General features: G+C 48.3%; 1 protein-coding gene across 1 annotated transcript in view; it reads left to right on the top strand.

Annotated features, from left to right (window-relative positions):
- ttyh3a (tweety family member 3a) overlaps positions 1-20,122 on the top strand; it is a 60,164-nt gene extending 40,042 nt beyond the window's left edge. Inside the window, exons 11-14 of the mRNA XM_062532956.1 lie at positions 1,927-2,063; positions 5,349-5,522; positions 11,797-11,872; positions 16,014-20,122. Of these exons, the coding sequence (XP_062388940.1) occupies positions 1,927-2,063; positions 5,349-5,522; positions 11,797-11,872; positions 16,014-16,097 (471 nt within the window). The 3' untranslated portion in view covers positions 16,098-20,122. The remainder of the gene's footprint in view (positions 1-1,926; positions 2,064-5,348; positions 5,523-11,796; positions 11,873-16,013) is intronic.
- Positions 20,123-25,640: the final 5,518 nt, after the last annotated feature.

Here is a 25,640-nt window from a genome sequence, read left to right as displayed (position 1 = left end):
CTTTGTCCTGCGCTGCTGATCTCTGTGGCGCTCCACCGCACTGCCTCTCACTGCCCACTGCACTCACACGCTTAGAGCCCAGAGCCTGTTCCTCAGAACCACAGACAGACACTCATGCCTCAGAGTCCATCACCCCCCCCCCACCCCTCTCCTTTTGCCCCCCCTTCTCTTCTTGCCCCTCTCTTCTCTCTCTCTCTCTCTTCATTTCTCACAACTCTCACATTCTGTCTTTTCTTGTCATCCCCTGTCTCACCCCCTCTATCTCTTTCTCTTTTCCACTCTCTGTCTCTGCCTCCTGCCTCAATCCTGCTTGCTCTCCCTCCCTTCCTCCCTTCCTCTGTCTGACTCTCCACAGCCTCCTCTCTCTCCTTCTCTCCCCCTCTCTCTCTCTCTCTCTCTCTCTCTCTCCCTCCCTCCCTCCATCTCCAGTCCATCTGCCCGTGTCTGTGGCAGGCGTGAGCTTGCGCTGGCCAGTGGGCACAGATGCCCAGTGACCTCCTGTCACAGGCTGCCACCCTTCAGCTCCTCTCATCATGGCCTCATGTCACGCCACATGCCACTCACCACCCACGGCCCCTACTCGCCCGCACAGTCTAGAATGTTCTTCCATACAGTACGTAGCGCGTACACCCAAAGCATTGGACCCCCTGTTCATTGAGGATCCCTGGACACCCATTACTGCTCCATAAAAGTGCCCACACAGATTGTGTATGTAGCAATAGAGCTAGTGGGATGTTGAAGACAGCTGTGCATGTCGAATGTTGTTCATATATCACTCACTCATCATCCACTGAGTATGCTAGAACACAGATACTAGACGCTCATACCCTTTACCTGGGGTTTCAACTGAAAACAGTGAAACTTTATTTTCCATTTATGCCCGTAGTTGCTAAGAAGAAACTCAGGTCGTTAGTTCCATTTCGGCCCAAGCCACACATCAATAGTTGGGTTGACACTTGCCAGTGAGTTGTTAGGTCTGAAACGTTGAGCTCCTTGCCAAGCACAAGGGAATATAGTGAGGATACCATGCTAAAGCTGGATGGATTTGGGCAATTACGCTGGAACTCTGGGCAGTGGTGAGAAACATGCTACTGCATATCACAATGAGCACACTGGGGAATTCTACATTCACATGTTCTAAATATCTTTTCCTCGGTCAGCCGTAAATATAAACTTGTAGAAGATGTCCTTTTCCTTTCGTTTAAATGAGAGCCTCACCTTATAGTAATTATAAATACTTCACACCGTTCATTTTCTCCTCTCCGTAATAACCGTCATTTGCTGGAGGAAAGACCCAGCCTCTCCTCCGAGCCTTGTCATGTGTTCCATGTAGAGAAAGGGTAATAGAGACCGAGAGCGAGGAAGAGAGGGAGGAAGAGAGGAAGAGAGAGGGAGAGGGAGATGGGGTCGGAGACATGTGTTATTAACCGGTGATCTTTTTTCAGTGTGATGGCTCTTGCGTGCAGTTATTGCACTTCATACTGTAGGTCGTCTCTCCTAAACAACATACACTATATGTTAACCAAGGACCAAGCAAAACACTCCCTTCAGTACTATGAGAAATTCCACACAGTGTTTCATTTTGGTTTGGGCGACAGGCTCCCCCTACTTCATTTGTTTCCAGTTTTCGGAGCCTGGGCTGTTTTTTTTTCCACAATGTAGTTGGCTGGGCTGTTGTAGCAGTGCAGTGGATCTTGAGGAGATGTAGCTGAATGTGACAAGAAATGTTATAAGCTTGAAATCCTGTACGATGGCTGACTGCTCCTTTTAGGAGAAGCATGGGTTGACTACACAGATTGAAGAATGGAAACAAAATGTTGACTTTTTGTTTGTCAGGGTCTGTTCTGTTGGTTTGTTTGAGTATTCCTCCCTCTTCATGCCCACTTGTGTGTGTGTGTGTGTGTGTGTGTCCCTCTCCCCCCGCAGGACTACGTGCAGGCAGTGACAGGTGTGTGTTATGACGGCCTGGAGGGTCTCATCTACCTGGTGCTCTTCTCCTTCGTCACCGCCCTCATGTTCAGCTCCATCGTCTGCAGCGTGCCGCACACCTGGCAGGCCAAGAAGTGAGTAGGAGAGAGAGAGAGAGTGTGTGTGTGTGTGTGTGTGTGTGTGTGTGTGTGTGTGTGTGTGTGTGTGTGTGTGTGTGTGTGTGTGTGTGTGTGGATGTGAGTGTGTGAGTGTGTGAGTGTGTGAGTGTGTGAGTGTGTGAGAGTGTGAGAGTGTGAGAGTGTGAGAGTGTGAGAGTGTGAGAGTGTGAGAGTGTGAGAGTGTGTGAGTGTGTGAGTGTGTGAGTGTGTGAGTGTGTGAGTGTGTGAGTGTGTGAGTGTGTGAGTGTGTGAGTGTGTGAGAGTGTGAGTGTGTGTGTGTGAGAAAGTGCTATGGAGAGCTTGTCAAATTCCCCATTAGACATGTGATAAAGATAGCGCTGCACATGACTACTGTGGTGAGATGTGTTCAGATCCACATAAGTGAATCCTGTGTGTTTCCATGGGGCCACATGCACATCTGGGCACACTGTGTTCTTGTGCTGCGCTCTTCCTGCTCGTCCCTCACCTCTGCTCGCGCTCTTTCCAGACGCATCAGGAGCGTGTTGACCTTGGACAGCTGTGACGTCCTTGTGCAGGATTCCTGGAAAGCCACATAGATAATGACACTGTAGGGAGCAGCAGCCATCTGAACCAACATGGCTAGCGAAGCAACCTGCGGGTGGCATGTCACTGGCAGGGTGTGTGTGTGTGTGTGTGTGTGTGTGTGTGTGTGTGCCAACCATCCCCTAAGTGCGGGGATCAATACCATCTCATGCTCCTCACGCTCACCCTGGCAGAATGCGGATGCAGCTGCTTCCTGCTGCATGACCATTTCCTGTTGTCTGAGTGAGATGGATGCGGTGCTAAGCTGCCGGGGCAGGGAGGCGGTAATTGCGTAAGCCGAGTGTCACTTCCAGAGTGTCTCGTCTCCTCCTCGCCGCGCCGCCCCCTCGCCAGCCCTCTGGGCCTCCTGAGAGCAGCACACGGGATTAGTGCTGCAGACCCACAGGCTCACTGTGCAGGATACACACCTCCTCTGGACACCACTGAACATGACCGTGATTAGCACAGACCTCCCTCTCCTGCCTTTTGTTTGTCTGTTTGTGTGTTTGTTTTTTGAATGGTTTATTGACTGATTGGGACAGTGCAGTGTTTGGAGTTGGCTTTATGGGATCATTGTCGTCTGTTGTCCCTAGCCAGTTCTTAAGAAGGCACCCTACTAGAGTAGAAAATGAGTAAAACCGATGGCCTATCGCTAGTCAACTAATTAGAAGTAGCTAGGAGCCTATGCAGCTCTTTCCAGCAGTGCCATGCCTCTCTCTCTCTCTCACACACACACACACACACACACACACGCCTTATCTCCGAGCTCAAGTGCTCTCTGTGGCCTATTGCGGTGAATGAGTGAGCAGGATGGATTTCACTGCTCTAGTTAGCTCAGTGCCACAGGCTGGGAGATGCTCTCTTCAGTAAATGAGACATTTGAAAACGGGGATTGTTCTCTTCCTGATCTCCATACGGCACAAGAGCTCATTCTGGCCACAGTGATGGTGATGTGTGTGAGCACCAAGGATCAATCCATGTTCTAGTCAAGGGATTTACTAAAAGTGCTAAGGGTTTGAATGCTGAGGTGGATGACCAGACTTCAGAAAATATAAGTCCTAATATAAGTTTTTACACCATTTCCAACTATTTTGACTTCTTGTCTCAGCTCTAGTCCAATTCAAGTTTAGCTTAAAAAAATGAATTGTTCACAATATATCCTTATTGTGCCATATTTCTCCTAAGGTGGTTTAGGAGAAACCGATAAGATCTCAACAAGAGCTGTTTTATTTCTTTTGAGAGTATTTCCTTTGAGTTCTGGACAAAGATCCATTCAGTGATTTAATGATCAGCAGGGGGAGACAGACTCCATCACACTGTGTTCCATTCTCTCGCCATGTGGACGCTTTATAGCTCTTTACCACACTGACTAACTCTCATTGGGCTTTTAAACGTGTTTCTTCCCTGCCCATATTTAAACTCATTTCCTCCAAAGCCTATTTGTTGTAGTTGATGAAAGTACACACATGCATCTCTCTCTTTCTTTCTTTCTCTCTCTCTCTCTCTCTCTTTCTCTCTCTCTCTCTCTCTCTCTCTCTCTCTCTCTCTCTCTCTCTCTCACACACACACACACCACTCTCATCTCACACATCTATCTCTCTCTGTCTCTCTCTTTCTTTCTAGCACACACACACACACCACTCTCTCATCTCACACTGACTCTCTCTCTTGTCTCACACTCAGTAGTCCCATTCACACACAAACACCTCTCTCTCCCTCTCCCTCCCTCCCTCTCTCTCTCTGAGTTGCAACACAGTGCTCCTCTACATCAGCCATTCCTATTATTATCCCCTTCTGTAACATCACTCCTCAGTTCATCGGCCACTTTCCCACCCAGCTCCATGCCAGGGCGACTGATGACGGCCAATCACTGCTTTGAAAGGCGATCAGCGCTGGCTAGGAGCGACCCCGGGCAGCTTGGATCCACTTAGCTCCCGCTGTTGTTTCAATTTCATGCCGGCAGCTTTGGGCTCCGCAGCGCAGCCTGGAAAGGCAGTAAATAAATGAGCTCAGTGCGCGCTGCTCCCGGTTCTCTTGCCCCCCACCCCTCCCCTGCCCACCCCACACTCGCCTCTTCCCCGCGGGCAGAGCAGGAGTAAAGGATGAATGCCAAATGAGCGCATGTGGCTGGCACGCCGAGAGAGCGGCAGCGACGACGCTGGTGGGTGCCCGCCATCGGCTCCTGTGGAGCACGGTGCCATTGCAGAGGAAAGGGCGCCCTCTGCTGTTTTGTGGCGCGCAGTGCAAGGGCCTGCGATGTGCAGGATAGCTGGTCGGTGGTGGTCAGTGTTTGTCTGTGTGAGGAGGATGTGGCCCGGCTGCTGTGTGTAGACCAGTACTCTGCAGACCAGCACTCCTCTGCACACTACTGCCTGATGCTACAGCTGAGGCTTGTGGTTTGTTTGTGTGAATGGAAGGTGACAGTGATGATAACTTACCCCGATGATCCTTCCTACAGCACTTCACCTTGGGAATACAATATTTATTTCTAGAGGGAGAGCATTTTTTCAGAATGTTTGTTTCCAGACACTGATAGAAATATGTGTGTGTGTGTGTGTGTGTGTGTGTGTGTGTGTGTGTGTGTGTGTGTGTGTGTGTTGTGTGTGTGTGTGTGTGTGGTGTGTGTGTGGTGTGTGTGTGGTGTGTGTGTGTGGTGTGTGTGTTTTCTGTGCTGGGTTGAGTGTTGTATAACTTGTATGTTTTGTGTGTGTGTTGCAGGAATGAGGAGGACAGTGAGGACGAGTCTCTGGCCCACAGTGGGCGGCCGAACCATGACAGCCTGTACCGCGTGCACATGCCCAGCCTCTACAGCTGTGGCAGCTCCTACGGCAGCGAGACCAGCATCCCCGCCGCCGCGCACACCGTCAGCAACGCCCCCGTCACAGAGTACATGTAAGAGCACACACACACACACACACACACACCAGCATCCCCGCCGCCGCACACACAGTTAGCAACGCCCCCGTCACAGAGTACATGTAAGAGCACACACACACACACACACACACACCAGCATCCCCGCCGCCGCACACACAGTCAGCAACGCCCCCGTCACAGAGTACATGTAAGAACACACACACACACACACACACCAGCATACCCGCCACCGCTCACACAGTCGTCAATGCCCCCATCACAGAGTACATGTAAGAGCACACACACACACACACACACACACACACCAGCATCCCCGCCGCCGCACACACATCGTCAGCAGCACACTGGTTTCCGAGTACATTTAAGGACACACACACACAGTATCACCACCGCCGCCGCACATGCCATCAGAAATGCCCCCATGACAGTAAATATATGTGCATGTAGGAGCACACACACACACTGTCCATGGAATGTGTTTTGTGTCTATATGCTGAGATGACTAGAACACTTACTTGACATCAGCACTTGACCTGATATACCAACAACAGCACTTAACTTGACTACTTGACTTTCCACACATGCTTTAATCTCACACTCTGTCACCAGTGAAGAGTGTGTTGAGAACCTTGGGTACGCGTGAGGTCTCGCACACTAAAATTCCAACACACTATCTAATGTAGCAATGCCCCAGTGAGGACACTTAGAAGACCACACACACACATCCGCACAGCACCAGTGAACCAGTGACTGTGGCAGTGCTACAGCCTCACAGCCTTCTGCAGCTTCACAAATGTGCACACACTCACACCAAGGTGTAAAATCCATTTTTGGGGCTTTTTTTGTCTGCAAAAATACTACTGGCCACAAAACGATGTAATTATTGCCCAATCTAAATCATGTTGCCCTGTCCTTGATTTTTTTGTTCTGGGTTCTCAGTTTGAAATGCATACTTTACTAGGTGGCTCTGATTTAGTGCAGTAGTTTCTTCCTCCACACACGATGACATCCCTGCATGCGGACTGTCAGATAACACAAATCATAATATCCAAAGCTTGTGTGATTAATGGGATAAACCTGAAGAATTCCCCAAAATCTCAGACATAATCACAACACTTTAAATCAATTAGGACAGTTTATCCCCTCGTTTCTCTAATTATTGCTTGCTGTACTTCTTCCTCCTGCTAGTCAGAACGCTCAAATGATACCATGTTCAAAACATGTGACTTGCTAAACAACAGTACCAATTTCCCTAAAACACCAGATGTTATTTGATGAGCTCTCCTGAATAAATGCATTCGCCAAACAACATTTAATCTGATCACTAACAGCTTATGGTTTGGCTAGGCAGCGCTTCCTTGAAGTTGATGGTGGGGGCCAAAAAGACCTTCAAGCCCATTTTCCACAGCAAAAAACTGCAACATCAGGATTTGATTGAAGCTATAGCAGTGAGAGTGAGGACCATTCAAATAATTGTAAAGCGTAGTCTACCAACTTATGTGAAATAGACAACATCAGCATAAACTCTTTGTTGTGGTGAAAGTTTACAGCAAAGTAAACTTGTACCCAACACGCCAGTGGCCAATAACGTTATTTATTTTACTCGCCAGTGCAGATTGTTACTGGCGTTTGGCAAGTGGCGGGTGCCAGTGTTAAGCCCTGACTCACACCCACGCTGCTCATTCAGTCAGGAACCCTTCTTCCACCAGGACGATACGGATCATTACACACACACCAGCCTACACAAACACACCTTTGACCATGCCAGTGTTCACACACACCCACACACTCAGCCACAGTGCAAGCCTGTAGAGTATGTAAATCAGGAAACACAAGCTTTAGTCCAGTCAGTGATGCATGGACACATACACATGAGCCCAAACAGAATCTTACGTAAGCACACACACACACACACACACACACACACATATGCTCCATCCTTTAGTGCACACAGCCCTATATTTTTAGAATACATTTTCTTTTGTTTGTGGGACCAAAACATTGAAAACCACTCCAGCCCATTAGAAGCTCTGATGGGCCATGCCATGCGAGACTCGTGCAGCTGGGGAGATTTCTCATGCGAGTTTCTCACGCAACGCAACCCTGCCGCCCTCGGAGTCTGAGGCCATCTGACCCAGAGCGGTGCGTTTGAGGAATGGGAAAGTGTTCAATGTCTCTCCCCCCCCCCAGCTCCACAGACCGGCCTGGGAAAAGAGTGGCCCACCTCACATGTGCGGGTCCTTTACGGGCCGGCCGGGACAGGATGGGCTGGGTGAGGTTAGGTTGATCTGGGCTGGACGGGGCTGGACCGTGGCTCCCCGGGGAACCTCCGCAGCCGTGATCCAGTTACATGCCCAGCGCTCCCCAACGTCTGGAGACCTTGGCTGGATAAAGGGAGGGAGATGCTATCAGTGGTCTCAGCAGATCTCAGACCACACAGGCATGAGTGTGTGAGAAACACACACACACACACACACACACTGTTGGGGCTTGTGAACATGTTCTCTCATGCATACACACTTATGGGAAAAGCTAACATAGAGTTCTTCTCGTAAACACCACACAGGCATTACACACACACACTCCTACACTCTCTCTATACACACACACACACACACCCACACACACACACTCTGAAGTGATGCACTCCTACACACTCATCTCTCTCTCACAGACACACAGAGATCCTGGTACACACTCAGACACTGACTCAGATCCCCCCCCCACCCCAGGCGGGTGAGTCCAGTGCAGCTGCTGTCCTCCAGCTGTGGCCCTGTAAAGCCCTCTGGTGCTCTGGGACGTCCCCGCTCGCTCAGGCGCTCACTCGCTCTGGATGGGGGAGAGAGGGGCGCACAGGGAGACCTCCTCCTGAGTCAACATTAGCCCCCGCATCGCAGGCATAAAAATACCTCCACAGGTGGCCAATAAGATATGGTACAGGACAAACAATTCTCCCTTTTATGTTTACTGTACATAGATTTTTCCGTATATTTGTACAGAAACGATACTCTTCCATCTGGTGAACACTGAGAGATTTGGGGAAGACTGAGGGATAGTGGACCTTCACCAGCTTAGGGGCGCCAAGATCTGGTGTTGTGAGCGAAAGAGGGGGGAAGGGAACATCAAAGATGAGACCCTTGTCTGCTTTTTGGGCTAGGGGGGGTTAGATATGTCTAAAGATGCGGGCTTAGGGACTTTGCAGAAATGTGTGTGTGTGTGTGTGTGTGTTCGAGAAGGTTCAGCGATGGGAACAGGGTCCTGTAAGTTAGCTCTCCTGTAGCAGCTGTAGGCAGCGCCTCTCCACCCAGAGAAACTGCAGGAACTTCTCATCTGCAGGTGCTTCTCTGAACCTGGAGAGAATGAGGCCATGGATTCATTTTCTTGTCTTTTTTTTTAGTGAATACAACCAACAATGTGCTTTCTATTTTTATTTTATATACCATGATTACCAAATATTTCGCCATCTTTTAGATCAGGGATGGGCAACTTCCATGACTAAGAGGGCCACATTTTTTCATCATCATATGCAGAGGGCCACATGTGACCGCGCACTTCTGCAAATCTGACATGAGAAGCTGCAAAATAATTCTAAATAAGAAAAAAATATGTGTAAATATATGCATGTATTTTTATTGAACATTAATTTGATATTTTTTCATTTGTAAATTAATTTTAACATGTCCAGACTCTTTTTAATGACAAATACAAAATGACAAAGTATTATTTTTTAGTGCAAAGGGCTCACATCACCATTCAATGATGGCACAAAACAAAATAAAAAAAAGTGCCCCAACATTAAGTGCAACAACTATATTCAGTTAAGAATTTACATACATTTTCCCCATTTATGTGCCCTATACCTCTCCCACAACAGGTAGCACAAATACAAGAAGTAGGCTACAAAACTGAAACACAAATGGCACAAAACTGAAACACCGTGGCCCAATATTAAGTGCAACAACTATATTCAGTGCATTTTTCTCTCACTCCATTTTTAAGAATTGCACACATTTCCCCCATGATGTGCCTTATACACCTCTCCCAACAGGTATCATGAATCAGGTTATTTCTAATGAGATACTTGGGGCTGGGCCTGCTGGCGCACAATAGACTGAATATCAATGTCAATCTTTGTGCATCCAATCCGCATCAGATGAAAAAGAGTGTCATCCGTGAGCCTGTTTCTCTCTTTTGACTTAATGTGCTTCATTGTTGAAAAACTGCTCTCACAAATGTATGTGCTCCCAAACATGCTGGCCATTGAGAGAGCAAAATCCCTGAGGAGTGGAAAACGTGCCTCTGGTAGCAGTCTCCAAAATGAAATTCCCCTCTCATTGCGCTTTGCTTGAAAAAACGGGTCTGACTGCAGCTCACAGAGTTCAAGCTGCAGTTCTGATCGTTGCTCCCTGACAACAGCAGAGAGGGGATCAGTGAATAGCGCAATTCGTGGTTGCATCACGTGAAAGTCTTGGAAACGGTCCTTAAACTGCTTCTGCAATTTTTCGATGTCGGCCCCATACTTTTGAAGTAGTTTCTCGCACTCGGGCGCACCTTTTCGCAACTCCTCACAAGCGGGAAAGTGTGCCAAATTTGGACGACGGGATGCAAATCCTTCTTTGAACAGGTTAAGTTTACGCTGGAATGCGCTCATGTTTGCATACAGATCGCACACAGTTTGGTCTCTCCCCTGCAACAGTATGTTCAGGTGATTGAGATGCGAAGTGATGTCTGTAAGGAAGGCCATATCGCAAAGAAACTGTGTGTCTTTAAGTTTTACGCAGTAGGCACTTGTATCACCAGACACACTTTCCTCCAAAAATACTGGAATTTCAGTGCGTAGCGCAAAAAAACGCTCCAGACACTTCCCGCGACTCATCCATCTGATCTCAGTGTGCATTTTTAAATCCCCATACGCGGCGTCCACCTCATCCAAAAAGGCTATGAACTTCCTGTGACTAAGGGACCTGTTCCCTCCTCGAATGAGATTTGTTACTTTTGTCACCAAATCCATAACGTGGCTAAAGTTCAGTGCCTTTGCGCAGAGGGCCTCCTGGAGAGAAGACATTTAATGGTAAATAAAAAAGAATATATGGCCTGCCATGTCAAACCCATAAGCCTACATCTGACATTAATATGAGGCTACTCACCTGATGTATGATACAGTGCAGTATAGGGCAGTCCACCCCGCTCTGTCGGAGGAGCCCTGCGAAACCTCGGTGTTGTCCCTGCATCGCAGGTGCGCCATCGGTAACAACAGCTGACAGCTTGTCAAAGCCACCATACCCGCTTGCAACACTGTTAACGGCGTTGAATATGTCTGTGCCCTTTGTCGTATCATGCAGAGACACCAATTTTAACAATTCCTCGTGCACTTCAAATGAATTGTCAATTGTTCTCGTAAAAATCAGCAGCTGGCTAACATCCGTCACATCTGTACTCTCATCCAACGCCAAGGAGAAGTACTTGCAGTCATGCATTATTTGGCTCAGCTTCCTCTCGACATGATCGTGAATATCAAAAATTCTCCGTGTCACTGTGCGTCGGGACAAAGACACAGTTTCAAAGTTTTTCACCATATTATCATCACCGAAAGCTTTGGCCATTTCCACGGCACACGACTTAACAATTTCGCCATCTGACAGTGGCTTCTTGGCTTTGGCAAGCTCAAGCGAAACAGCATAAGACGCTTTGAGTGCAGATTCCTGTGTAGTTGTAGCTCTTGTAAAAAGTCGCTGTTGTTGATGTACTTTAGCTTTCAGGTCGGCTACGACAGCGGCCCTAGCAGCTCCAGTGTATTTCTCATATTTTACCTTGTGTAAGGTGTTATAGTGGCGACTTAAATTGAAGTCTTTCATGGCTGATAGAGTTTCTAAGCATACTAGACACATAGGTTTGCCTTTGAATTCGATGAACAGATACTCTACTTCCCATTTTGAATGAAAGGTTCGGTTTTCTTGGTCGAGTTTTCTTTTCATTTTTGAATAGTTCTTCCTCGCCAATATGATCAAGGCCCGCGAGGCCTCAAGATTGGTTGCATGGGAAGCGCCATCTATCGGTGAGCAGTAAAATTTCAACGACGGGTGCGGTTTTTATTATATTAAAAATGATCATCCGCGGGCCGCACTGAGTGAGGAGGCGGGCCGCATGCGGCCCGCGGGCCGCCAGTTGCCCATCCCTGTTTTAGATATATCTACTGCTGTTGCTGTGACTATGAGTTTCCAGTTGGCTTTCCCTCAAGCCTCGTTCCTGGGTGCTTGTGTACTGACTGTGTCTTATGTTCTCTTTTCAGGACTCAGAACGCAAACTTCCAGAACCCGCGATGCGAGAACACCCCTCTCATTGGCCGAGAGTCCCCGCCCCCCTCTGTAAGTGCCCACTCACACGTCTCTTAGCTCTGATGGACAGCTTGCCTCAGGATCATTCAGACAGTCTTTATCCAAATCGATATAGAAAGAAAAAAGCATATGGCAATTTAACTGGTAAGGAGGCAGTGGTCTATATTTTAAGTTCAAGGGAGAAGACTATGATTCTTTTTTCTTGTAGTTGTCCAATCTGTGGCACTTGGCTATACTGTTGGTGGTGGAGTGGTGTCAGTCTACCATGTCCTGCACTCTTTCTCTCTCTCTTTTTTCCTCAATCTTTCTCACAGTATGAGTGGCTCAGAGCTGTCCTCTCCTCTCCTCTCCTTTTGCTTTCTGTGTGAACCTCTGCTTGCACTTCCCAGTCCTTCTCCCCTCTTCTGAGTTTGAGTGTGTGTGTGTGTGTGTGTGTGTGTGCGTGCGTGTGTCCCATTTGTTATTAACTATCTGCACATATGTGGATGTCTTTATTGGCATTTCTAGTGTGTGTGTGTGTGTGTGTGTGTGTGTGTGAGTGCGTATGCGTGTGTGTGCGTGCTCTTGTGTGCGTGCGTGCGTGCTTGTTCATGCGTGTGTAAAAGAGAAACAGCTGCGCCACTGTGATACTGCCATTGCGTGTGTGTGTGTGTGTGTCCCTGTGTGTGTGTTTGTGTATGCTGCTGTGTGTGTGTATCTGCTCTACTCTCTTCTCTGTTGCCTTGTTTTCTCTCCTGCCGACCCCTTGCAGTTGTATTTGATGGCCGGGGACAGTAGCAGCCGGCACAGCTGGCAGTTAAAGCCCTCTCAGAGCGCCCGCTCGTTCTGGTAAACCGCAGCCGCTTTCCGACCAGGTACTGAATGTGACCTCCCCCTATCCCCGCTCCAGCACCCCCCCCTCCACTCACCTCTGGCCTGCAACTTGACCTATGACCCTTCGCTCCTCCGTAGCCCTTTCTGATTGGCTCCTTCTGCACCTCTTCACCCCCAAAAGATGGACTGTACCCAACACCTTAGAAAGCAAGCTGCCCTGTCTCCCTGTCTGTGTGTGTGTGCGTGTGTGTGTGTGTGTGTGTGTTGCTGATGTGGCATCCCCCACTCCTGATGTTTGTATCACTGAAGGGCAGCATGTCCACATCCAGCACCTCAGCAGGCAGCTGCTACATCAGGGGGACTCAGAGTTGACCCTGGAGACAACAGCATCCATAGTTAATTGCACTACTGCATACATAAAAATGCAATAGGCAGGCTAGGATGAAGGTCTCTGTCCTTTGACTTGTTTCTGTTCGTGTGTGGCATTGTCGCCTCACATTCAGATCTTGAAGAGGTTGGATTGTGTTTAGGATTCCTTGCATGTATATGTATGTATGGATGTATGCTTATGCAGTAATCTTCAAATGCAGAGACAATCTGACAAAGAAATGCCTACGACGGCCAATCTCTGCTAGACAGTGGAGATCAAGTTGCCTGTACAGGGAGTTTTTGCTTACCAAGCAGTTTTTATTCCCTAGACAACTTGCGCTGGAAACAACATAAAAATAGAGATTCAGGTTTTTTTTCTTTCTCTTTAGTTTGACCTTGGTTTTCTCATGGTTTCTCAAATGGCTGAGATCTGCACTATGAAGTCTAGTGTATTCATTTTCTGTGAAGTCTGTCGTATTATTTTGTTACTTTATCCATCAGGGAAAAACTCTGATCTCATTGCCAAGCTGTAATCATAGTCATGTACTGTATATAGCAACAGTTTTAGTCATGTCGTGTCTAGATATGCACATCAATTCCTGTGTTCAGAATATCCACTCATTCACTATAGGGAATATGCATCATGTAAATATAGTGAATGATGCATTAAGCAGTGGATGAGTGGATGTTCTGAGGCCAGTGGGTCTCGAAGACTGTCCAGAGCATGAAGACTGTCCAGAATGACGTAAAAGCCTGATCTGAGAACAGATAAGTACTGTCACCACTATTGAGTGCTTAAGCCACCAAACCATGTCTCATGAGTTTGCCAAGCACCTGCAGAGGAAGGGCATTAATTTAAAGCATTGGTCAGATTAACCCAGTGCCCAAGAGGGAATGTCCTCGTAAACCCACAGACCACATCGAGAAAGAATTGGAAAGAGTGTGAAATAGACATTTGCAGAGATATTTAGGCTGGAATTGAATTGGCTGTGTGGAACAGTGGGTACAGTCATATGGTCCGAGCCCATAAATCCTCCCCCCTTTGCCCTGCTGCCAGAGTGCAACCAGAGAGAGACTTTCTCTTATTGAAGAGAGGCCTCTTAAGTCTGGCAGCTGCCACGGCACCTTTTTAAATCATCTTTTATGGGGTACACAAGCATCCTGTCAAAAGAGCAATGCCGTAGAGAGAGAGGGAAGAAGTGCTCCTGTGTTCTATTGGGTGCCTTATGTGGCACTGCTCTTCATCATATGAGGGGGGCACTGAACTTGTGCTTCATGAAAAACACAAGGGCAGGATTCAGCTCTCTGTTTCTGATCAGGCACCTCTCCAGGAGATTCTTATTATTCATGTGGCGTGGCCTGCTGCTCGTCTGGAGCGGTGCCTCTGTGTTCCTGCGGCGCGGCGGCCTCGTCTGGTCCGCTCTGGGGGACGGACGTGAGCGGGCGAGGTCCGGCGAGGCCGCTGTTTCTCATTCACGGGCTGTAGCAGGCCTGAGTCCAGCGGCGCAGTGCACGGGGAGAGCTGCAGCTGCAGCTGTTGTGGCACATGGAGCGAGTTGAGGGGAGTGTGGGAAATGAAGAAGCGCCGCTATCTCCAGCCCCATCTGCCTCGCATCCTCTTCCCTCGCTCTCAGGGAGAGAGAGAGAGCGAGGGAGGGAGGGAGAGAGAGAGAGAGAGAGAAAGAAAACAGAAAGGGATAATGTTCTAGAGCGGGATTGAGTGTCTGTGAAGTGGTGTTGAGCTTTGAATGGGCCCTTGTGTGTGTGTGTGTGTGTGTGTGTGTGTGTGTGTGTCAGTGCGTGTGTGTGTCCCTCCTCCTCGATGTCGTGCAGAAAGTCTCACTGCATGCATAGGCAGAACACCAACTGTGCCTCGACACACTTAACACACTGTGTGAAAGCACTCCCATTTATCAGTAAGCGGAGCTGCTTTGTCCAGATCTAATGTTGGCAGGCTCGTAAATCTGCCATCCAGCGGGTAGAGGCTCTAGTCATTGGTGATGGTGTTTGCGCTCAGTGGCATCTGCCTTGGCACCAGCATGATGTAATTATGGGGCACTAAAGAGTTACTACTTGCAGGTGCCAGTCAAGTGGCATTGGCAAACTGTGTGTGTGTGTGTGTGTGTGTGTGTGTCTGTCTGTATTAAGTGTGTCTGAATATATGTACTGTATGTGTGCGTTCACGTATACAACAGCCAAGTTTGTCATGTAGCTTGGAAGTAGTTGATCAAGGAAACAGACCTCCCTGCCTACCGTGAGGTCACACACAGATAGATATGAAGTGTTTGTGTCAGCTGATCAGAAGTAGCTAGTCATTCTATCTCATGATTAGTGTGTAAGGCTGTCCAGATGATCCTGAGTGTGCTGTCCAGTGTGTGTTGTTGGTGTGGCCATCTGTGCAGGAGTGGACAGCTCCCACAACCCTTGTGTGTGTCCGTGAGCCCCTGGTGTCTCAGACACACGCCTGTATGTTTGCACTGCACTGCACTGCACTGCTGCAAATATACAACCTTCTCCTCTCAAATGATCATGTGCTGTCATGCTGACCAGTACTCTTACTGCTGTTCTTGATGTTGAAACTTGAGTTAAATTAAGTTTTATTGTGAAACTAACAACTTATCTGTATTAAGTAAGAATGTATCATTTTTAACTAAATGTGACATATTTTGCCTATTTTTTTAACAATTGTTGTCGGTCTCTGCACCATTTTGGAGCAGAGGCCAAATCTGTTTATTCATTATCCAATGAAGCATCATATGTGCTGATTCCAGAGCTTTACTGTAACATTCCTGTATTCCCATAAGTGACTTATGTGGGTTGGGTATGTAATGAAAACAAGCAGTCTTCTGGCCAACGCTGGAACCATGTTATTCCCTTTTCAACTTGCTATTAGTCCAGATGGCCTGTGTGTTGATCAGGAGTGGTTGTGTGATGGCAGGACCCTTGTGTGTGTGTTTGGTTATCTGACCTCTCTCGCCCCTCTCCACAGTACACCTCCAGCATGAGGGCCAAATACCTGGCCAACGCCACGCCAAACCCCGCCAACCCAGACCGCAACTCCGCAGCGCCCTAAACCACACCTGGCTAGGAGCACACCTGCAAGACCCCTTCAGCTCCTGGACCCTGGAACCAAACTGACCCCAGACCCTCTCCTCTCTCAGCCTCCAGAGTTCTCTGTCTAGTCCGCCGTTCTCTGCCTCTCTGCCTGTGTCTGTCTTTCATGCGCCGTTCCCACAGTCAGGACCAACTACAGATGCTTAGCCGCTCCAACCCCCCCCCCCCCCCCCCCCCCCCACCACCACCACCACCACCAGCCCAGCTCTTCCCCACACCATTGACCCAGACTCAGCCTCCTTGTCTGGGGCAGGGGGGGTGGGCTCGTGGTGGAGCTGTGTTCGTCTGTGATGTGTGCCGTATAAAAAAGCGGAGCTGGCATAAGGACTCGCTCGCAGGATGTAAATACCACCGTTGCCATAGCGCCAAGGAGCGAGGCGCACTATGATGTTTCCAGATGGCCAGTGTCTACCACAGAGAGCAAATAAGCCAGCCACCACAGGCAAAATAAAGCAAGTACAGTGTGTGTGTGTGTGTGTGTGTGTGTGTGTGTGTGTGTGTGTGTGTGTGTGTGTGTGTGTGTGTGTGTGTGTGTGTGTGTGTGTGTGTGTGTGTGTGTGTGTGTGTGTGTGTGTGTGTGTGTGTGTGTGTGTGAGTGAGTGAGTGATTGGGTTCCAGTGTAACATCTCTCTGTTCCAAAGCATCCAGCCCTCCTCTTGTCTGATGCCCCCCCCCCCCCCCCCACACACACTCACTCAGCCCTCTTGCCCTGCCCTTAGTCTGTCTCCTCCATGGCCAAGCAAAGCCCACCCAGTCCCTGTAGAATAGAACGTGACAGAAACTGTGAAGCTGTGACGTGGGTGACGCCAGAGGACAGAGACTCCACTTGTTGCCGCTGGCAGATCAGAAGGAGCCAGTTGAGGCTGAGGGGTGAACCACAGCCGCGCTCCCTCCCCTCCAAGACTCCACTGTGGACACCATGAGGAGTGGGATTGGGAAACCAACAGAGGCATACTGCAAATGGACTTCTTATTTTTAGCTTTCTTTTGTTATTTTTCATTTTAATGAATCCATCTTCAGCGTGAAGTGTGATTTTTATACGGTTTGTGGGGATTGGTCATTATGGTGTCTGTTCTGAATTGCTGTTTGAAAACATCCTAAAATAGCTTTTTTATAGACCTATTTTGAAGGATGACTGCCATTGCTGTGAAAAAGACTATTATTTAGCGCTGAAAGGGAGAAAAAGAGGAGGGAGAACAAAGCCAGACTGAGCACTGAGTGTGTGTCGCCTATATCTCTCACAGACACCGCGGAAGGTGTGGGAGACGCTTGGGAAACAGGCTGGGTTTGTATACATTTGTGGAAAGCCCCACAAAGCCAGCACTTCCCTTGTTCACACACACACACACACACACACACACACACACACACACACACACACTCTCACACACACACACACTCTCACTCTCACACACACACACACACAAACTCTTAGAGTCACGCACTCAAGTGCAGCAGATCTCCAGTCCCAGGCCCAGGCCCCAGTTATCCGGCATGCCCTGTGCAGCAGAGGAGCTCGGCCTCTGCCTGATCCCTGGTCTTGTGCTGCTAGCCAGGCTGCTCACGCACACTTAAGCCCCTGTGGACTGGAGATGATCATCTCAACTCCCTGCAGTACACACAGCAGCTCTGTCTCCTCCGCTCCCCTTTGGCCAGGGAAGCCTCTAGACCGCTCAGCCCTCCTCTGGGCCAGATGCAGCCTGAGCCAGTCATGTTGCCTCCAACTGGAAAAAGCACTCATCTTTAAAGGCTCCTAGCAGCTATTGAATAGAGCTCATCTTTAAAGGCTCCTAGCAGCTATTGAACAGAGCTCACCTTTAAAGGCTCCTAGCAGCTATTGAACAGAGCTCACCTTTAAAGGCTCCTAGCAGCTATTGAACAGAGCTCACCTTTAAAGGCTCATCGCATTATCATATCATTTGGTGCTAGGTTCTCATTGGCCAGTGGTTTCTCAAGGCAGTATGATAAGTGCTTGGCTTGGAGGGAAGTTTTGTGTTTCCAATGCTGTCATCCTCACGACGCCTTCATAGAGCGACTGAAGAAGAAAGCAGTCCTCCTCCACTGGACTTGTGAGCGCTGTCCTTGAGCTGGACTGTGTGGCGTGGGGCTGGTCAGCTCAGGCTGAGTTGGGCTGATGCTGTTCAGTTGTATTGCAATTGTAAGTAATGACAATTTCCCTGAAGATCTGCAGCGCTGTGTCTCATCAAATCATTCTGTTCTGTTTTGCTTTGTTTTTCTTTCTGAGAAAGCAGAACTGGACAGCCCTCTTGCACATAACAGACACACACACAAATACACACATACACGCGTGGACACATACACAGACGCACATCTGGCTCCTGATCATAACGGCATCTCTGCATCTGGATGCTGAGCAATGTCTTGTGGCAGTGCTGATACTCCCACGGAAAAGATGTTTCTCTCTCTCTCACACACACACACACACACACACACACATATACACACACACACACACACACACACACACACACACACACACACACACACTTTCACCAACACCACGTCCACTTAAAGACTCTGCTGTGCTTCAGCACTGTTTATCAGATCCTACTGTATGTTCTTGTGTTAGTCGTTTCACGTGATCAATGCTTTGCATGTTTGCCTGTCAGTCTCTTGTTTCCTCATGGAAACACACACACACACACACACACACACACACACACACACACACACACACACACACACACACACACACACACACACACACACACAGAGGTAGGGTGAGACCTGGATTGCATCCCAACCCATGCCTTCTACTGAATGTGAAAACCTGCAACAATATGAACTACAGTATATGACTTGTACTGTTGTCTGTGTTTTGTTCTATGAAATGCAATATGGATTGACCGATACCTATATTTCACAGTGGAACTGTATGTGGCATTGTTAACTGAGGAGAACGCTCTGTGATCCTACTTGTTCTTAACTGAGGTGCTGGTAGTACAAGCTGTGGACAGGCTAACTCCATAAGAGCATGTGGTCTCTTTTCTCATGCATAGACACGAGTGGTCCAACGAATTCCTTTGAACCTCTGATTACAGTAGGTGATGTAAGAGGAGCTCAGTGTCACTTGCTTTTTTGTGAGTAGGTGGTTTACAGTTACACACTGATGCATTGCAAGACTTCCTGTGTGATTTAACATTGTGTGCTACTGATGCTACTGTCAATGGCGTCTTATCCCTTGGCCCCCTTGCTTTGAGAAGAGGGTGTCTTTGGAATGTGCCAATCACCAAACACCACCCCAGAGCCACCCGGCCTTCTCAGCCCCCCACAGTCGTCTCTCTGTTCCTGGAACAGGCAACACCTGGAAAACCAAACCAAACACATGAGCCTGAGAGTGGATGAGCCAGACATTTGAAAAACTGCGTTGTGGTTTGATTTCTTTCGTTTTGTTTGATTGTTTTTGTCTGTGAGAAGACCCCTTGGTATAAAGTGATGCAGTCTCACTGATTTTAAAAGTGGTCATTTATGTCTTTGTTAATATTGTAATGCTAGACCATTGTATATATGCAGTAAATAATGTCTGAACGTTTGCAATGGACAGACAGTGGCCTGTTAGCAGGTCCTGTTTGTAATCCATGTGTCGAAACAGTCATGGTTCATGTTTCTTTGCTTTTTATTTGAATTAATCTGTAGGGTTTTTTAATTGTTTTTAATTCTTATTTTACATGGCATTTTTCAATGATTAGCAAGCACCATTTTAGTCTTTTAGGGGTTCTTTTTGTTTGTTTTTGCATATGTGAATAAATATTTGTATCTCAATGCAATGTTTTGATAAGATTTTAATTTAGATTTTTAGATATGATTTCTTTTCTTTGGTTTTTATTTTGTTTTTGTTTTTTTGTTTGTTTTATTTTGTCTTTTATATTTTTTTCACTTACTAAAATATTGTACATGTCAAACCTGTGGTTTTACTGAGCTTGAATTCAGTGTTTTAAAATTAAAGTAACATGAATAAAAAGTTCTCGCTAATGTTTATCATTACGTAATTGCCCTGCGTTGCGTGTCCCTCTCCATAACCAATTAATGTGAAAATAGAACACATCAGCCTCCAGCTGCTCATCCAGTAGTTAGTATGTTTACTTACCGGTCACATGCTGTATTTCTCAAGTTGAACAGCAGAGGGCAGCAATGCCGCACCATTTTCGAATGGTCTCAAGGCCACATGCGAGCCCCTTTTCCCAGTGACAACAGGAAAATGTCCCCTCAAAGAGCCACGCAGCACAAACAAGAGTAGGGGAAGCCAGATGGGACACAGCTTCAAAAATGTTCTGAATGCCTAAAAATAGAGACCACACACCCATGCTGCTTATTTACAGGCCTATTAAAAGGAGCGAGAGCTTGTAAACGATATGAAATAGCCTTCAAGCCTCTTTAATCGGTTATGACCGCATCATTGTTTGTTTCACTGCTGTTCATGGCAATAAGCTATTTTTGAGAACTCGTATTATTTGTCAGGCCATGAAAAACCCGGGTCTCACAAATTAGCTCAAAAATAGATTACGGAACAGAGAGAGCCTTGGATAGCTTACTGTTGGATGAATTGTGCTATTGTAAAGGGAGGCGGAACTACAGAGGTCTCGTAAAACAAACGTTACTCACCAGATAGCCCTTGGCCATCCTCTTGCGTTTTTATACACAATGGGTGGATGAGGGTCCTGCTGTCCACTACTGGGCAAGAGGGAGAGAGAGAAGGGGCCTGCTTTGTGCGTGTGACCTTCCCGGGGTGACCACAACTGAAGGGGTCAGTCAAAGAACCCCACGCAGGACAGTAGTCCCCCTCACTGGGAGTCTTCCTCAAGGGTCGCCAGGCAGCAGCTGCCTCCCTCAGGCATCTATTCTTCTGCCTTTGTGTGTGTGTTTGGTCGTGGGGTGGAGGGGGGTTCAGCAGCATTGAGTATACACATGTAGTTGTGCTCAGGGAGTTAGATGATATTGTGTAAGTCTGTTGTGTGCGACTGTAAGTCTTTTGTTAAGTTGAGAAGGAGAAAGTGCACGTTCATGAACGTCCCTCTGGAAGAGTCTGTTCAATAGCAAGAGCATGTGTGAGAGTGTATGCCTTAAGGGTAGTAATCCTAAGAGGAGAGAGTGTGTGTGCGCAAGTGTTTGTCTTGGTAGAAGTGTGTGTGTGTGTGTGTCAGTCAGTTGCGGAGTCTGACTAGAGAGAAAACAACGCTTGCCCTAGAGTGCTGAGGGAGGGGATATGAGTGGCCTTCTGCCCCGGTCATCCAACTGACCTTGTGACGAAGTGTGGACAGCCATAGTGTGTGTGTGTGTGTGTGTGTGTGTGTGCGTGCACCACTCACTCCCCTCTCTCTTGCCATTGTGTCCGTGTGCTGTCTCTGACAGCTCTACAGAGGCCTGCACTGAGAGAGATGGCTTCCTGTCTTGGGAAGTTGTTCAGGATTATTTTGAAGCTGGGTGGAGGAAGCATCTAAACTTAACAATCGCCTGTCTCTTCTTTTTAAAGTCACTTTGGGGAATTGTAGGGGCTAACTGCTAGGAAAGCAACCACTTGTTCAAATAATGGAGCAAACTCACTTACGGGACACAAAGAGTCACTCTGCTTTCTTCCTGCCCCACCAAACTGAGACAGGGTTCCGAGGCTTCTCCTTTATCCAAACATGAGAAGTGCTCTGCTAATGAAATGTCACACAGACTTAACTCTCAGGAAATTGAATTAGACCCTCCAGCTCGGTAGCAGGATTACATGGTGAGTGCAGGCAGGGAGGTAGCCCACAGTGGCTCCAATAGCTCCACCATAGACGGTGCCTTAGATGCCTTAGATGATGTTCCTTATGTCACTGGCACAAAACTACCACACTGATGTCTGCAACTATTTGTCGTTGTTGAGTGGCACTTGTCGTCTGTATTTGTGGCACTTGTCGGCTATAAGTTAGCCCTAAAGGGAAACAAACAGACCTGTCTGAAATAGTTGTGGCCCGGATCGATGTAGTGCTCATGCAGGCAGAGCCTGAGGAGGTAGTGCGCGTCTGGCTGTGGCTGCACAGGGATTTGCTTTTCAGTATTCCTGCTGTCCCTCTCGGGGCTTTGAGATCAGTCCAGTGAGGCACAGGGCCTCTGACTTGCTCCTTCTCTCTCCTCAGCACATGTGAGAGATGTGAGAGATCAGAATTGTTATTCAGTTGATGGCATATGTTGGGGGGGGGGGGGTATACTTATTTCCAGCATATTTTTAGTGAAGTGTTGCCTAAGTTTAAAGGGGGGCCATTTAAGAAGGAGAAGTTGTAGATTGTGTGCGTGTCATAGTGAAACAGGAACAGATGCCTGTTGTTCTGCCTCTCTGCCTGGCCTCTGCACTGACATGGCTGACAGCAGGGCCAGGACTGGCCAGGACAGGGGGCAGTTTGGGGAAGGGACGTGGAGCGCCAGCGCCCACCCTGGTTCTGTTCATCTTTGTTCCCCGGGTCGCCGTGGCAGCAGCTGTCAGGCGCTTGGAGTCTGATGACCTCAAGGGCGGAACTGGGCACCATGGCAACGCTTGTGTGTGTCCGGGAGGGAGTGATTGAGGGTGGTGCCAGTGGGGGGGTCAGAGGGAGTGTGTAGGCCTCTGCTAGCCTAAGCAGCTGTGTGGTGTCCATGGCTAGTATTAGCCTGCACATTTCTCACACTCCATTGGCTTCTATTCAGCACACCTCTGCAGCAGCGGGAGAGAGAGGGGTGGAGTGGTTGGGGGGGTGTTTGGTGAAAGGCCTTTACTCCTGTCTACCACTCCCACTGCCTTTCACTGCAGCCAGCCATCGCTTCTCCCACTGTCTTGCTCTCTCTCTCTCCTCAAATCTCCTGTCACTTAACTTCTCTCCTCCTTCCCTCTCTCCTTCCCTCCACTTCTGCATCTGCCATTCAAAGACTTCAAACACTACCGACTCCTTAAGCCAAACACCCCACACACACACACACACACACACACACACACACACACACACACACCCTCCTTCCCTTCCCTTAGTGTTCCTTTGACTGGTGTCTTGCCGCCCTGGCCTGAGATTTATGCCGTGATGTGCCTTTTTCCCCGTCAGTGCACACACACAAGTGAGGGCCAGCGAGGTGGAGGAGCTCAGCTTATTTCACCACACTGGACCTCAATGTGCCGGACATTCCTGCTCAGAAAGGCAACAGCGCCATGCAGAAAGGCCCTTTACACTGGCCTGCTGTTTTGTGTGGAGAGGGTAGGACACTTGTTACATCATGACAAGAAAGCAAGCCCCAAAAGAACAGGGCAACAGGGAGGGCACATCAAACACTTTGGCCTGAAAGGTTTGAAAATGACTTGTTAACTCCTCTCTCTCTCTCTCTCTCTCTCTCTCTCTCTCTCTCTCTCTCTCTCTTTCTTTTTTTCTTTCTTTGTCTCTCTCTCTCCTCTCTCATATATTTATATATAGATGTGGCTTATAGAGAAACACAGAGAGACCACACACACACACACACACACACACATATCTATTTGTGTGTGTGCGTGTTCTTTCTGTATTTCTCTATAAGCCACATCTAAATGCAAAACATATATTATTCTCATTTTATTTTCCTTGAAACAGATTTCTGCTAAGAGAACATGAGCTTTTCACCATCAGTGTAATTTATGATATGTAAACACTGTGCATTTACTTCTCTCTATGAAAATCTCCAGCAAGTATCAATCCTTTCCCCTGGATTGAACTTTCTAAAGAGAAATGTAAAGTTGTGTATATATTTCATGAAATGGCTTCCTGTAACAGATGAGGCCAGTGGTGTTGGTGTACTGCAGCAGTCTGAACACGACTCGTCTGACTCATGAGTGAGTTAAGGCTTTGGACAAGAGGCCGTTTCTGCTGATAAGCCACAAGGAACCAGCTCGAGCATGACTCACAAGGCTACGAGTGCAACAGTCTCAGCACACATTTGCATGCCATTCAAACACTGATACATTCCCATGCAAATCTGGACAACTCTGGGGGGTTATTATTCAAATCTTCTGGCCGTGATTCAAGGAAGGCGAATAAGGACTAGTGGAGGGAGCTGAGAGCTCAAATGTGGAGGGAACTCTGAGGTGTCTCTCTTTTGCCTGCAGCCATTAAATCCAGTTGCTAAGCGCACGTAGCATCACGCCCGCCAAAACTGCACGAGCTGAACCCTGTGGCCTCCACACTCAGAGCAGGCAGGTGCAGGAATGTTGTGTTAGTGATTGGGATCTTGCCTCTACCTTTACATCTCCAGCGATAGCATCAGGACAGCAGTTTGGTCCGTTGCATCCAAATTGGCGTGATGGCGGGCGGCCTCGCGTCTCACGCGGACGTAAATCAGGCTGTAATTTGACTGCTTAATCTCTATGATGACACATTAGGGAGCCGTCCCCTGATAAGAGAGTCTGCTGGAACAGCCCAGCCCAGAGTGAGTGAGTGAGCGAGCGAGCTCACGGACGGAGGGAGCGCGGGGGATGACATCATGTCGGAGGAGGGAAGCGTGAAACTCCGTTCTCCTCCAGGGCCTGACCGGTGCGCCCCGCGCCGCCGCCGCTGCCGGTCATTTATTAGGCCCCAGCGTCCATCTATCACAGAGCTGTTTAGCCGGCCCTGGACAGGCCATGAGCTCTGTGGCATGACTCATGACAGTACATCCCCCCCTAAAAAACAGGACTGTTTTGAGCTCCATTTTTCACACACACACACACACACACTCTGCCCCATAATTGGGGATTGCTGTGAGTTCTCCAGAGAGAATGAGAGTGAAGTGTTGCCAAGCTGCCAATCATTGTTAGTCTAAATCCTCAGTTAGCAGTTGCAAGGGCACTGATTTGTTTGAGTCCATCATGCCCATGGAGCAGAGACGGGCTGGACTTTAGCTGTGGGGTGAACACAGGCCAGACGCTTGTGTCGTAAAAGGAGGAGGGAAGAGGCTGAAATCCAAACAGCCCAATAGTTGTTGCGGGGGTGGAGGGTGTTGTGTTGGATGCTGAGTGCACCCTAGAGGCTTATGCTGCCCACAAACCCACAACACACTGGACTCAGACTTGCTATGTAGTTGTTGTTTGCTGTTGTGTGGCACATGTGTTGTGTGGTCCGAAAGGAGCCCTCCCAGAGGGACAGAGAGAAGGCCCCAAAGCCTGCTGATGCTGAATGGTCACTCTACTGGACTGTGCCGTGTTCTCATGTGACATTTGATCCTCCTCACCCTCCTGCGTTTGACTTATTTGTGGACGAGGGTGGGGAAATGTGTGACAGGGCTGATGTGTGATTGATGACATTGCACTGTAAATGATCCCAGCGCTGCGTTCACTATCTCTGCTCTGAAGCCACTGTTTCCATTGTGCCAACTCAAATCTCTCCAGATGGCAGGCCCTGTTAAGGAAACATGATCGTATGCAAACAAGTGAAACTGACAGCCAGTCATCAGTTCCATTAGCGTACTCTGTCACAGCAGTGGTGAGAGAGAGAGAGAGAGAGAGAGAGAGAGAGAGAGAGAGAGAAGCAGGAAGTCACACCTA

Source organism: Sardina pilchardus, chromosome 3, assembly GCF_963854185.1.
Source record: "Sardina pilchardus chromosome 3, fSarPil1.1, whole genome shotgun sequence".
NCBI classification, from domain to species: domain Eukaryota; kingdom Metazoa; phylum Chordata; class Actinopteri; order Clupeiformes; family Clupeidae; genus Sardina; species Sardina pilchardus.
The sequence above is the reverse complement of the archived record's forward strand: the minus strand, read 5'-3'. Positions and strand labels throughout refer to the sequence as shown.